Source organism: Ranitomeya variabilis, chromosome 6 (assembly GCF_051348905.1).
Source record: "Ranitomeya variabilis isolate aRanVar5 chromosome 6, aRanVar5.hap1, whole genome shotgun sequence".
NCBI lineage: Eukaryota > Metazoa > Chordata > Amphibia > Anura > Dendrobatidae > Ranitomeya > Ranitomeya variabilis.
Window position 1 is genome coordinate 86,682,251 of NC_135237.1, and position 12,866 is coordinate 86,695,116.

The window sequence follows — 12,866 nt, forward strand, 5'->3', positions numbered from 1 at the left end:
CGCTGCTGCCTCCCTGGGCATGCACCTATAGTGGGCGAAGAGTCACACCTGGCTGCATAGCGCATCGAGCCGGGGATGAAGTTGCTCTTGCAAGTTGTGTTGCTCATGCCCACAGGGGTGCGCTTACATAATTAGGCGGATCCCCCCCCACAAGTCAAGCACTAATTTGCAGCTTTGATTTTGGCCATTAGTAGGTTGTGTAGTTTTGGTTCTTAAAGGACTTTGACATTGGTGGCCTGTCCTTAAGATGGGTCATGAGTGTCTGATCGGTGGGGTGCAGCACCCCGCTAATCGGCTGTTCCTGGTGTCGGCAGCAGCCTTAATTGCTCAGTTGTGGAGCTGCACAGCTCCATCGACTGTATAGTGGCCGCGGACGGGTACTGCAGATCTGCCCGCTATTCAAACCAATAGGAGGTGGTTTATCTACGTTTTAAAAAAAATCTGGAGGAACCTTCTGAAATTCGTTACCAGAAATGTTAGTTTTGTACATTTGTTATCCATGTTAATAAGAGCAGTCGGCAGTGTGTAAATCTGTGACTTCACCGGCCTTGGAAATATCCTTCTTGTACTTTGTCTTTTAGATATCAACACTATAAAAAACCAGATAAACAGTTTACTGTTTGTAAAGAAAGTATGTGAAACCCGAATACAGAGATTGCAGTCTGGAAAAGTAAGTTTGTGTATTGACCGTGTGTAACTTGTTTGTCTGTCCTGTCTGCTGGGTCTATGTGACTCCCCAGCTCAGAGGTGATGAAGGACGAGAAGATCTTTAACCCCTTGGCAACATGCGCAGTAAATTGCGTGACCGGAAGCTAATAATATTTGCTGCTGTTTTTTTCCTGCCTGATCACATGTGGGTGGGGATCTTCTGCAATTGTCAGCTGGCGGCCCACTGTCAGGATTGGAGATGTCTCTGATCCCAGCTGTTTGACTTCTAATACTGGAAGTGATTGTGGCATTGCAAAAGGATGTTGTCTCCTCTTCACCTGATGGCTAGCCCTGGGGAGGATGATTGCAAAGGCTAAGGACCTCATCAGCTTTTTCATTTCCGCCAATTGTTTGGCGTGAATGCCTCGGTCAATTTTTGATTTGCAACAAATGTATTAAACAATTTTCACCTTTTTTCTATTTGTCTTTTGTGATTTCATTGTTTTTTTTAGATTTTTAAGTCACTGTGACTTTTCCAGAAGTTTTAGACTGATTTATGAATTGCGACTTTTTAAAAAGTCACTAATTTGGCTGAACTCTACTCTAGTCTCCCCCTGGAGTGATTTTCTGTTCGGCAGCTATTTTGGCACGTGTTTTGTGACATTTTGCAAAACTTTACACACTTCCTGCTGCAGAGTTGCCAAACCAGTTAGGCCATTTGGGCCTTACGTGAAATTCGAGAATCACATGCGCTGTTTTGATGAATTTGGAGCAAAAGAGATCAGAGCCCGATTCACATAAAAAAAAGAAAACCGACTTAGAAGACCCTCATAAATGATGAATCTGACCCTAACTGTTTAAAGAAGAAGCCCCGTGACCAGCTCAAGGCCTGTCCGAGACCCTCAGTGCTGTCCTGGTAATTAAGAGTTGAGTGAATTTTTCAATATTCGGTTCAGATTACAATCGCTGGGCAAACATTGTATTTGCAATATTTGCCGAACACCGTCGAATTCCATTGGGGTAATTGGTGTAAATATGTGAATATGTTTGGAAATGATCGTCAACCATAATTTCGGCACGAATAGGGTTCCAATATGGCACATTCGGATTCGGAGATAGTTTCTGAACATATTCGCTCATCTCTACCGGTAATCCTTTTTTAGGGTAACAGAGCTTAGATGAGCAACTGCCTGGGCACATCCTATTGGAAAATACTGGTTTTACAATATATTACAAAATTACAAAAAAGTAAAACTTCCCTTGTGAGCAAAAAAATGTAATACGTAATTTGGGTGTTTTGAGAAGCACAGAAAAGAGCCTTCTGCATGTATTGCAAAAAAACCCTGCATTTTATACACTGAAAAAAAAACAAAACACAAACCACTTTACATAAAAGCATCGGTCAAGAAAATCAAAAGATCTGAAAAATGTACATTTCCTGAAACAAAAGCACAAACAGAATCCATGTGAATACCAATTATCTTGTTGCATCCATTGTCATCGTAGACTTCTGTCTGAATTACAATTTGTGCTGATTCGGACAAACGCCAGACAGAAGAGGCATAATATAATGTGAATGGCCCTTTAAGGGGCAAAGTGTATTGTTCGTGTAAGTTTGAAAAATGGAAATAAAGGGCTTGTTTTGGATTATAAAAATGAGGACTTCTTCTACAGAAATGTCAGCAGTCTTGTCCATGGAACGTGTCGGGTATGGCAGGTTACCCAGGGAAAATGCTGTAGTACCAGAAACCAGACCAATGGATAATAGTTATAGAAACGTGATTCCAGCTCACCCACTTGCTCTATGCTCATCCACCTGGGGCTCAGGAGTCATGAGTAACACTGCCTAGTGCCGTCAAAACGCGTCGACTGGGTCATGTCGACCATGTAAATTTTTCTTTTCTATGCACTATATTTTCTTTTGAAAAAGAAAAGGAAAATCCAGTCCTGTTGAGCCGGACTCCAATTTTTTCTATTTTCCATGGAAAATAGAGATGCCTGGTCGGGGAAGGAGAGCAGACCCCATTTTTCCTAATCCTAGACAAACCCTTTAATGTAGTAAATTCACACAGGCAGTTTTGGAAATCCTGTTCACTTCTGACTCGGAGCCGAGTGTTTTCCTTGATGTTCTGAGCCCACACCACTATTTGGCCGTACATTACACCAGAATGGTGATGATGGCCATATTTACAATAATTACAATCTTTATCCCAGCATTGTCCTTTACGTAACTATTATTATAATGTATAATCTATAATTGGACTCATTATAGTGTTTTTGTATGGTCATCACTTAACATGATTATTAGATTGTTGCCATGGTATCACCAGATAATATTTCTACATTTCGAAGTAAATGTGTCTCTAAAGAGTCGGCCTAGACATTAAGAGATAACCTTCTCATTTAAGAGCACATTAACATTCCATTCCTTGTGAATTATGTAAGCGTTGTGAGATCTGATCCTCATGACCGCTGTTTACATTCAGATGTTAGGTGCTGATGTGTAGCTAGAGCTCTCTGTGTACTAACGTCTTCTCCTGGTTGTTGTTGGAACCCTGCACAATCTGGATACAGCTTTCTGGAACAGTTAACCCAATATTGAAGGGGGGTTTCCAAAATTTCAAAGTGATATTTTCATGTTATGCAATTCATATAGGCAGCATAAAAATTAAGTGGGCTTGCAATTGATTTGCTTTATCTGCTGTCATTAGAGCTTGTATCTTACAAAGTGTAAAGCTGACTGCCAAGGAGCTTTGCAAATAGAGCCTAGAGCTACATTCCAGGCTGAGAAGTTCACTCCTGAAATCCCAGCTTTGTCTCTCCAGAATAGACTAGTTAGCTGCTCACCTCCATCCACTTTCCTGTCATCTCCTGACCTGTTATCAGTCCTGCAATATCAAAAGGACCCACCATCAGCAGTTTCCAGAGCAGTTCTCCAAATCGCTGCTCTCATTTTCCCTAGCCATGAGTGTGTTCAAAGACTGTTACCCCTATATTTGCATATAGATATATAATGGTATAGACTTAAGAACAAGCACTGGTAGAATTTATGTATCCCACCAACAAGCAAAAACTCAGTAGGACAAAGCTACTGAACCAGAACTGTCACTCAAGGAGTAGTGCACCCCACTGAGAGACGAATCATACCTGATGAACTCTGTGTAGTGATCCTGGGTTTATCCTTCTATTGCTGAACAAATTACCCAGCGAGTGGGCCAACCAGCTGCCAATACCTCCCCGACATCCTGTGACACTCCGGTAGCTCTGTAGGAGACTCGTTGTCTGCTATGAAGAGAGTGAAAACGAGTAGGGGAATGGAGTGTGGGACACAAGATTTCACCAAGAAGAGGACGAGAACATGGCGAACGAGAGAACACCAAAAGGAAGCGGTGACTAAACTTAAGAGGTTTGCTAGAGGGGGGGGGGGGGTGGATGAGGTGGCGAGCTGGATTCAGGTGGACCCGCATCCTTAGCCCTTGCTACAGCTCAGCCGGAGCTAGAATAGGGGATGCTGCATAATCGGGCAACATTCGATAATCCACCAGTGCACGGGCAATACACCGGTTAGGAGGGACAAGGGAACGATGCCCCCATTTCAATAAGGTGCTGAAAGAAGCAGCTGTCTTAGACCTTTGGTGACTGCGCTACCCTAAGAGCAGAGCATTCTCATGCTACTCTGCAGTATTCGGCACACTGTCTCGAATAGCTCTGGTCCTGCTGCCAGTGTGATTACAACAATAGACTTTCTCCCTCGCAGTCTCTCTGACCATTCCCGACTTAATGCAACGTCCACTCTCCTTGACCATGGGGAATCCTGGCGTTGCTCTTGGAAATTTAACACTTTCTGGTTCAACATTAGGGTCCCTGAATTTCATAGACTAGAGGGTTTTCGATTCTTGCATGATAGTGGGCTCCATTATGTTGCTCAAATAATTCCACATGACAAGTTTAAATCTGTGAATTCCAAAAGGAGTTTGGCATTCCAAATAAGATTCCACCACCACCTGCAATCGAGGCACACCTTCACTGCACAGGGAGAAAGGCCCCATTCATGCAAATCAAGGGTGCTGCATTCCTAGATAATAAGTTCGGCTCAACTCGAGGGATAAATTTGCTTCATTATAAGTGTCTGACGGAGCAGGTCCTTAGAGTGCACATTAAAGTCTAGATGGGAACAGGAGGTGGTCCAATCTATGACAAATGGGTGGATATCCTTTGGTTGGTCCCAATGAGCGAAACACAAAGGTTGCCACAACCATATGACCATAGAGCATCTTGTACTCTCCCCGGTTATACAATATTGAGGTACAAACCTAACTCGTGATGTTACATGTGTAAGCTTCCTAACACTGATTTATTTCATGTGATATGGAGTTGCTCCAGGCTTCGATTTTTGGTTGGCAGTGCTGAACCTGATCATCCTAAGATTGCTTTATGAAGCTAAGAAATTAATTGCCTCCCACTGTAAGGATAACGCCCCCTCCTACACTTAGGGAATTTATTCCCAGTGTCAATAACTTGTTTCGCCTTGAGAAATTTGCATTTCAAAAAAGGGACTACCCCGCAAAAGTCTAAAAAAAAATAAATACAAAAATGTGGGTGGGCTCCATGTCTAGACTTCCCTGGTCATGCCCATCTGATCCCCGACCAGGCCTAGAGTATTATTACCTTCATTGCCCAATAAATCTTACACATGGTCAGTATACTTCACCTACGCAATAGAGCTGTACATGTTCAATCTCCAGACTGATCCCAGACAAAGATCTACAGCCACCCTGATGGGGCCAGCAATGCCGATCATGCAGTGGAGAAGCCACAGGAGCTTTGACTGTAATCCTTTTAAAAATCTGAAGAAATGTAGTTGTAGCACTATACTGTGAATGTTCAACATGCCTATATATGCCCGTGTCTGGTTTCAATTCTCTTTTTTTTTTTTTGGTATTCTGCGTAATAAGTGGGGGATGAAAAGGGTAAAAATGATTGTGACCGTGTGAAACAAACCACCTGCAAAGGACGAGACTTTTGCATGACTTAATTGGCTGGATGTTATGCGGAACTATCATTGGGGACCGAGTTGTGGGTTAGGGTGGGATGGTCTTTTTTGTTTTAAGAGGATATGAGATGCTCATTGTTCTTGTACTTTTTATAACTCCATTGCTGAAATTATCTCTAAAATGCTCAATAAAAATGTATCTGATCAATGAAGGAGTGCCCCGTCCCCAGCAGCATGGCAGTGGAAGGCTGGGCAGCAATGTGCTGCTGAAGAAAGAGGTGGAGAACGACCATTTAACATGGTAGTGTACTTGAGATGGCAGCCGAATGTTAGTTCAGAGGGCTAACATTGTGTGTTTTCAATGGGAAGAGAGGAGAAAGTTGCTGTTAGACACCTCTTCCCTCTCCCGAAAACAAAAAGATTGGGTGTTAAAATGCCAACTGCTTGATTCTTCTTTTGGAGTCGCCACATTGGCTAAAAATGGTAAATAACGCCAAATTCAATGGGACCAGCTAGCCACAATATTGGGGAAGATAAAGAGATGGCAGCTGTTACCTCAATGCCCAATCCTTTAGTTTTCAGGGAAAATAAGCCATAGTCATAAATGTGTGGCTGCGACTTCCTCCCTTCTGGCTATTGACAACACATTGAACATTTGGCTGAGATTGAGGTCTGTTCGGCAAACTACTGACAGCCACCTCTTATACAGTTACATCCATAGATATTTGGACAGAGACAACATTTTTCTAACTTTGGTTATAGACATTACCACAATGAATTTTAAACAAAACAATTCAGATGCAGTTGAAGTTCAGACTTTCAGCTTTCATTTGAGGGTATCCACATTAAAACTGGATGAAGGATTTAGGAGTTTCAGCTCCTTAACATGTGCCACCCTGTTTTTAAAGGGACCAAAAGTAATTGGACAGATTAAATAATTTTAAATAAAATGTTCATTTCTAGTACTTGGTTGAAAACCCTTTGTTGGCAATGACTGCCTGAAGTCTTGAACTCATGGACGTCACCAGACGCTGTGTTTCCTCCTTTTTGATGCTCGGCCAGGCCTTCACTGCGGTGGTTTTCAGTTGCTGTTTGTTTATGGGCCTTTCTGTCTGAAGTTTAGTCTTTAACAAGTGAAATGCATGCTCAATTGGGTTGAGATCAGGTGACTGACTTGGCCATTCAAGAATATTCCACTTCTTTGCTTTAATAGACTCCTGGGTTGCTTTGGCTTTATGTTTTGGGTCATTGTCCATCTGTAGTATGAAACGACAACCAATCAGTTTGGCTGCATTTGGCTGGATCTGAGCACACAGTATGGCTCTGAATACCTCAGAATTCATTCGGCTGCTTCTGTCCTGTGTCACATCATCAATAAACACTAGTGACCCAGTGCCACTGGCAGCCATGCATGCCCAAGCCATCACACTGCCTCCGCCGTGTTTTACAGATGATGTGGTATGCTTTGGATCATGAGCTGTACCACGCCTTCGCCATACTTTTCTCTTTCCATCATTCTGGTAGAGGTTGATCTTGGTTTCATCTGTCCAAAGAATGTTCTTCCAGAACTGTGCTGGCTTTTTTAGATGTTTTTTTAGCAAAGTCCAGTCTAGCCTTTTTACTCTTGATGTTTATGAGTGGCTTGCACCGTGCAGTGAACCCTCTGTAGTTACTTTCATGCAGTCTTCTCTTTATGGTAGATTTGGATATTGATACGCCGACCTCCTGGAGAGTGTTGGTCACTTGGTTGGCTGTTGTGAAGGGGTTTCTCTTCGCCATGGAGATTATTCTGCGATCATCCACCACTGTTGTCTTCCGTGGGCGCCCAGGTCTTTATGCATTGATGAGTTCACCAGTGCTTTCTTTCTTTCTCAGGATGTACCAAACTGTAGATTTTGCCACTCCTAATATTGTAGCAATTTTTCAGATGGGTTTTTTCTATTTTTGCAGCTTAAGGATGGCTTGTTTCATCTGCATGGAGAGCTCCTTTGACCGCATGTTTACTTCACAGCAAAACCTTCCAAATGCAAGCACCACACCTCAAATCAACTCCAGGCCTTTTATCTGCTTAATTGAGAATGACATAACGAAGGGATTGCCCACACCTGTCCATGAAATAGCCTTGGAGTCAATTGTCCAATTACTTTTGGTCCCTTTAAAAACAGGGTGGCACATGTTAAGGAGCTGAAACTCCTAAACCCTTCATCCAATTTTAATGTGGATCCCCTCAAATGAAAGCTGAAAGTCTGAACTTCAACTGCATCTGAATTGTTTTGTTTAAAATTCATTGTGGTAATGTCTGTAACCAAAATTAGAAAAATGTTGTCTCTGTCCAAATATATATGGACTTAACTGTATATGGCCAGCTTAAAGGGGTTGTCCAGCTCTAGGGCACAAGTCTGCAGTCACACTATGTGATAGCTTTGAGGATTCTCCGGGAGCAGGCAGTCACACAATTGCTCATCTAGTCGGCATGTGACCGCATGTATGGTAATCACATACTTGTGGTCTTGTGCCCGCAACTCCCGCCACCGGAGAATCCTCACCCAGTGTGCACTGCGAGGATTCACAAGTCTGCACTTACATAGTGACTGCTGACTTGTAGCCTAAGGCCGGACAATCCCTTTAAGTCATGTCTCCTTTTCTCAAGAAGTCCATCTCATCATTTACTAGGCTACTCTCCTCAATGGTCAAACCAAAAAAGTGATCAATGTGGTCCAAGGTGTGTACAACATGGCTTTTGTGGCAAGCTTCAATCGGTCTGTAGTTTGTGGGGATATCCTGGAAGCGTAATGCCATGTTCCACGTTTCTTCCAGGAAATTGACACTGTGAAGTTGGCTGCAAGCTTTGGAAAACTTTGCACAGTCCCGCTGGACAGAATTCTTGTACACAATGTTGCACTACAGTTTTTTATGGGTGAGTGAAAATCCCTCATATTATTTTGGTTGTTCTCCAATTAGCAATTGTGCAAAACTAGGAGTTAGGACTGTGCACCTTAAGGTTTTTCTTACATTGTACAATAACTTGGTGATTGTTAAATCAATATTGATTTATTGTTTGTGCTACACTTAGTGTACCTCTGTCATTCTCCTCCTACCAGTCTGACATTGGGTATGGTGGGCTCCGTAGGCCTGTCATATTACATTTGACCTTGGCTGGGAAAGGGTTGTAGTGCAGCTCATCTATAGCACCAAATTTGCATTACACGGTTACATAATGAAACCATCGCCTGTGATTTGTGCAAAGTGGAGACTGATGGCATCAAAAGTAAAAGCGTAGTAGTGTCCAACTCTAAAGACAAACCCCACCGGCCATACTCGGCTGACAGTCACTCGCTTCTCATGTGCTCTCCCTGCCTCAGCGCTGTTATAATGAGATTACGTAGACGTGATCATTGCTATAAAGACATCTTTGTGTTCCCAGACAGTTACTCCTGATCTGTAGCGCACATTACCCAGGACAGAGAGTCTTATTTTCAGCATAATGCACAATCACTTGAGCACTTTTGAAAAAGCACAATTTCACTTCTGTGTAATTACCTAGAGTAATACCTGCTCCTCTGTCCTCCATCGGCAGTGCCATCACCTCCTTGTTGTTGGACTGGAGGACTGATCCTTGTAAAAGCTTAGGCACTTTGCTAATATTGAGTAGGAGCAAAGCCTAGAAACTAGAAAGTTCCTCTGAAAAGTTTGTGAACACTTTGATGTTTCGGCCTCAAAGTGTTTTTCGACAGTTATCTGGTGTAAAGTTGCAAAATGTTTGCGACTTTTGGCATTTGCGCACCAGTCCCGGCCAACTCCACCAAAGTTGTTGATGCAGTGGCAGGAAGTGGATGTGGCATAACCCGCCAACCTGATTCTTGACCAAACATGATGTACCTTGCTCCAGTCCCTGACTGTACAGACATTTCTAGTGGAGGCATAGGTCGCGTGTGGGACGTGCCAGATTCAGTAAGTCAGTTGGTAAGGTAAGGGGAGATGGACAGGTCAGCTCACCAGTCTTCATCAGATTCCAAGGTCCATCCACGCACAGAGCTGCCCTGATCAAAGGCGTAGTCAAACTGCTAGCAGAAAAAAAGGGGTTGTCTCCTGCATAGACAATCATAAATCTTCACTTTTATTTAGAACTTTCTTAAAACCATGTTCTCAGGCTTGTACAAGATGTAGGGTCCCTGGTAAACCACCGATGCGTTTCGACCCATTGGGTCTTACTCATGAGACCATGTTTTTAAGAAAGTTCTAAATAAAAGTGAAGTTTTATTCCTATGATTTTCTACGCTGGAGACAACTCCTGTTTTTTTTCCGATTCAGTAAGTGGCGTGCACCTCTGCACCCACCATGCACCTTCATTAGGACTAGTGTGTACAACGCCAGACTTGAGCAATCGGGTATTTTCCACGTCACGTCTTTAGATATACGGCTGTAGGCAGTTGAGCCACTTTCCCAGGTGGAGTGTTACGATTTGGGCTGTGGATCTTTAGTGGCAATTGTTGTTTAGGGTCTCCTCACTGTCTACTGACGTGTGACAAACATTTTACCCCGTTTGCCCACTTGCCGCATCGTCGTTGCGTGCCGATTTGTTGGTAATGTCAGCCAAGAGCCTAATTAAGTGCTCCTTATTTTATTGTCTTTGTACGCTCGAGTGTGCATGTATGCAGGGATATCGGAGGCGTTTGTGGGGTTCATGAACAATAAATGTGTGTCCATTTTCTCATGAGCTTTCTTGTTCCCTTAGATTTTATGCAGCAGACTGGGGGCCAAGCACATCTCTTCTTCTGGCTCACAGTGGAGGGGTACCGGGTGACGGCACAGCAACAGCTGGAGGTGCTGCGCAGCCGGCAACGTGATGGGAAACACCAAACCAATCAAACTAAGGGGCTGTTAAGAGCGGCTGCCGTTGGCGTGTTTGACCAGTACTTATCAGAAAAGGTATTACAATATCTGGTTTATATATATATATATATATATATATATATATATATATATATATATATATATATATATATAAAACAATTTGATAAACTTAAAGTGGCACCTGAATTAATGGGTACTTGTATTTATATTATTTATGTGGAAACTTGAGGACACCCTTTTTTCCAGCGATCCATATGGTGATAGAAACTGGATTCCAGCTCACCCAGTTGCTCTATGCTCATCCACCTGGGGCCCAGACACCGGCCTCGCCCTGGCCTCACATCAAGGAAAATAGATAGAAATGGAGTCCGGCTCAACAGGACTGGACTTGACTCATGAGTAAGACTGCCTAGTGCAGTCGAAACGCTTCGACTGGGTCTTGTTGACCATGTAAATTTTTCTTTTGTATGAACTATATTTTCTTCAGAAAAATAAAAAGAACAGGAAAATCCAGTCCTGTTGAGCCGGACTCCAATTTTTTTCTATTTTCCTTGATCCATATGGTGCTTTGTGTCTTAGACACCTCTTTATATAAATAGTTATATTCGAGTACAGCATTTTAGGTCTGTCATCATTTATCAGAGTTTCTGGTTATCGATTTGCTTTGCAGGCATCACCAAGAGTTGAAATTGATGATTATTTGTTAGCAAGACTTGAAGAAGGGGTAAACAATGAAGACCCAACTCCTGAGATCTTTGACGAGGTTCAGAAAAAGGCAAGTATCTTAAAGGAAACCCTTCAAGTCCCCCAAGCCTCCCAAACTACCATCATTACTTTAGAGCCCAATTCCATTCATATCTTGATGTCAGTCATATATGGATGTGTGCACAACCCTTTTATTCCAGTCTCTGCATATGCTAATAGTCTGAGCTCAGACACTGTTCCCATGATTTCTTCGCTTACTCACTTGAGATGGGCGAACCCCAATGGATGTGTGGGCGAACCCCAATGGATGTGTGGGCGAACCCCAACGGATGTGTGCACAGTCCCTGAAGACTGACTTCTCTGAACAAAGTTTGTTGAGAGGCTGCAGCGCAGCCAATCAACAAGTCGTTCCTGTCAGCTTTACCTGTGCTGGTTATAAAGAATAGAGGGAACCCCACGCCATTTTTTTTCTTTTATTATCTAAATGGACTGGCGCCGACTAGTGAATATTTTCATCATCGTCTCTAGGTCTCACTGCTATCAGCAAGACCAGGCGTACTCTGATGAATTGTACTCTCAGCGGTAACTTTTTTAGCCGCCGGTCACAGCTGCTGTCTCACACGCTGTCATCTGTGTGACGGCTTGGGAGGAACCACAGCGCTGTGACCGGCAGATCAGAGCCGGCGTTTCTCGGGCTCCCTATAAATTTGAATGTGGTCCAGGTTCGAGTCGGGTCCCATTCTGGAACCCGTACTTTTTTTCTTTTTGTCAAAGTTCGGACGGACCTGAACATCTATGGGTCCGCCCATCACTACTCCTCACCTCACTGCCAGGATGACGTTGCCAAATGAAGCAAATCCTCAAGATCGCACGTTAGTTTCCGACTATTCACCCTGCCAGGCTGGAACTAAGTCAGTAGCTTTTGCTCAGCTCCTGATATAAAAGCTTTTTGCACAATTATCCACACTTTACACGGACATAAAGGACACAAAATAAATCATGGAATAGGGCTTTATAATGTTTTGGTGGCAGTTGGAGGAACTTGGAAAATCTTACAGGCTCACTATAAATTGGCAATTAGGGTTATTGGGTTTTGTTGTTTTTGCGTTTTTTATTCTTGTGGGCTTTACGCGGTTTTGGATTGGCTTTTTAAACGCACTTCCGATGTATATGACCCTATACTGGATGGCAAGAAGACAATCCTCCGGCATACCATATGCTATGTGAAACACCCACCTGCCACGAGAATAGGTTTGGGTCAAAAGCACCATTGGCGGTTTCCTTAGCTCCCATAGATTACAGCTGAGTGTTAAGCCCTTGTGTCCCCACATTCTCATATGCTGATGGTGACTTATCTTGCCTGAGTAACCCCCGTTCTCCCAGAGGTGGGACTCTTCTCTATCAGACACTACCCTTTTTTAACTGTCAATCTTTTGGTTTAGTCTCGGAGATCTTGGGTGTGACAATTGTTGTAGAGTGTTACACAATCTACACTACTATGCAAGGAGTCTACATTAGTTGTTTTTCCTAATCTCTCAGCTTATGCCAAGAAGTATAGGTCAGCATGCACTGCTTTTTTTTTTCCCTTCCATGAGCCTCTAACGGAGGGTTTGTTGGGTTTCTACCTCTCCACTCATTGTCTACGGGAGTGCTGGAGATTGCAGAG

At 43.2% G+C, this 12,866-nt stretch overlaps 1 protein-coding gene across 5 annotated transcripts in view; it reads left to right on the top strand.

The window, feature by feature from the left end:
- SNX13 (sorting nexin 13) overlaps positions 1–12,866 on the top strand; it is a 126,097-nt gene that overhangs the window by 69,307 nt on the left and 43,924 nt on the right. For all 5 annotated transcript variants that reach the window (XM_077268736.1, XM_077268738.1, XM_077268741.1 and 2 more), the window contains 4 exons: positions 582–670; positions 8,459–8,558; positions 10,377–10,570; positions 11,166–11,270. In XM_077268736.1, coding sequence (XP_077124851.1) covers positions 582–670; positions 8,459–8,558; positions 10,377–10,570; positions 11,166–11,270 — 488 coding nt within the window. The remainder of the gene's footprint in view (positions 1–581; positions 671–8,458; positions 8,559–10,376; positions 10,571–11,165; positions 11,271–12,866) is intronic.